We start from the raw sequence: 557 nt of genomic DNA, 5'->3' as shown, positions 1-557 counted from the left end.
GAGGTGACACATCAATTATGAAGGAATCAGACTTCATTCGACCCTCTGATAAACTGTTGGACAGTCGTAACAGATGGTTGTGTCTGAGGGCTGGTGGTACTGACTGACCTGCTTAAGGTTTTGCCTGAACATAGCCCCACTGGCGATGCAGGTGGTATTGAAAGGCTGCAGCAGAACCCAGAGGCACATGAAGCAACATCTAAAGAAGTACAGGCTGGTGTGCAAGCCCCCACATTGTCTTCCTGGTGTACAGGTGCTGGGCCTGAGTGTTTAAAGGGGAGTGAGGTACACTGGAGTGTATGCGGGACAACTTGGTGGATGACCTGCTGATAAGATAAGCTGGTGGGCCACTTCCCTGGGTACGGGGAGTGCCTGGTTGTGGCTTATAATAAGTGATGTGCCAATCTCGCCACACAGAAGTGGGGCAGTAAAGTTGCCTGCGACGGGAGTGAGCAAGATGATGCTGGAGGTTGAAAGGCAGAATGACCCATTCTGCAGGCTGAGTTTGATGCAGTTGTAAGGGGAATGACCTTGGTGCTAGCTCTAAAGATGAATGA

At 50.6% G+C, this 557-nt stretch overlaps 2 protein-coding genes across 2 annotated transcripts in view; one reads left to right on the top strand and one right to left on the bottom strand.

Annotated features, from left to right (window-relative positions):
• Positions 1 to 557, top strand: part of LOC119588557 (golgin subfamily A member 6-like protein 22) — a gene marked incomplete in the record, with an annotated part of 70129 nt that overhangs the window by 5212 nt on the left and 64360 nt on the right.
• On the bottom strand, positions 10 to 557 carry LOC119588558 (the record flags this gene model as incomplete). Its single annotated transcript, XM_037937199.1, is given in 1 exon segment — positions 10 to 557. A coding segment is annotated over 1 exon segment (358 nt), but the record flags the coding sequence as incomplete, so codon positions are not given.

The sequence above is a fragment of the Penaeus monodon genome, chromosome 24 (assembly GCF_015228065.2).
Source record: "Penaeus monodon isolate SGIC_2016 chromosome 24, NSTDA_Pmon_1, whole genome shotgun sequence".
Taxonomy (NCBI): domain Eukaryota; kingdom Metazoa; phylum Arthropoda; class Malacostraca; order Decapoda; family Penaeidae; genus Penaeus; species Penaeus monodon.
The sequence above is the reverse complement of the archived record's forward strand: the minus strand, read 5'-3'. Positions and strand labels throughout refer to the sequence as shown.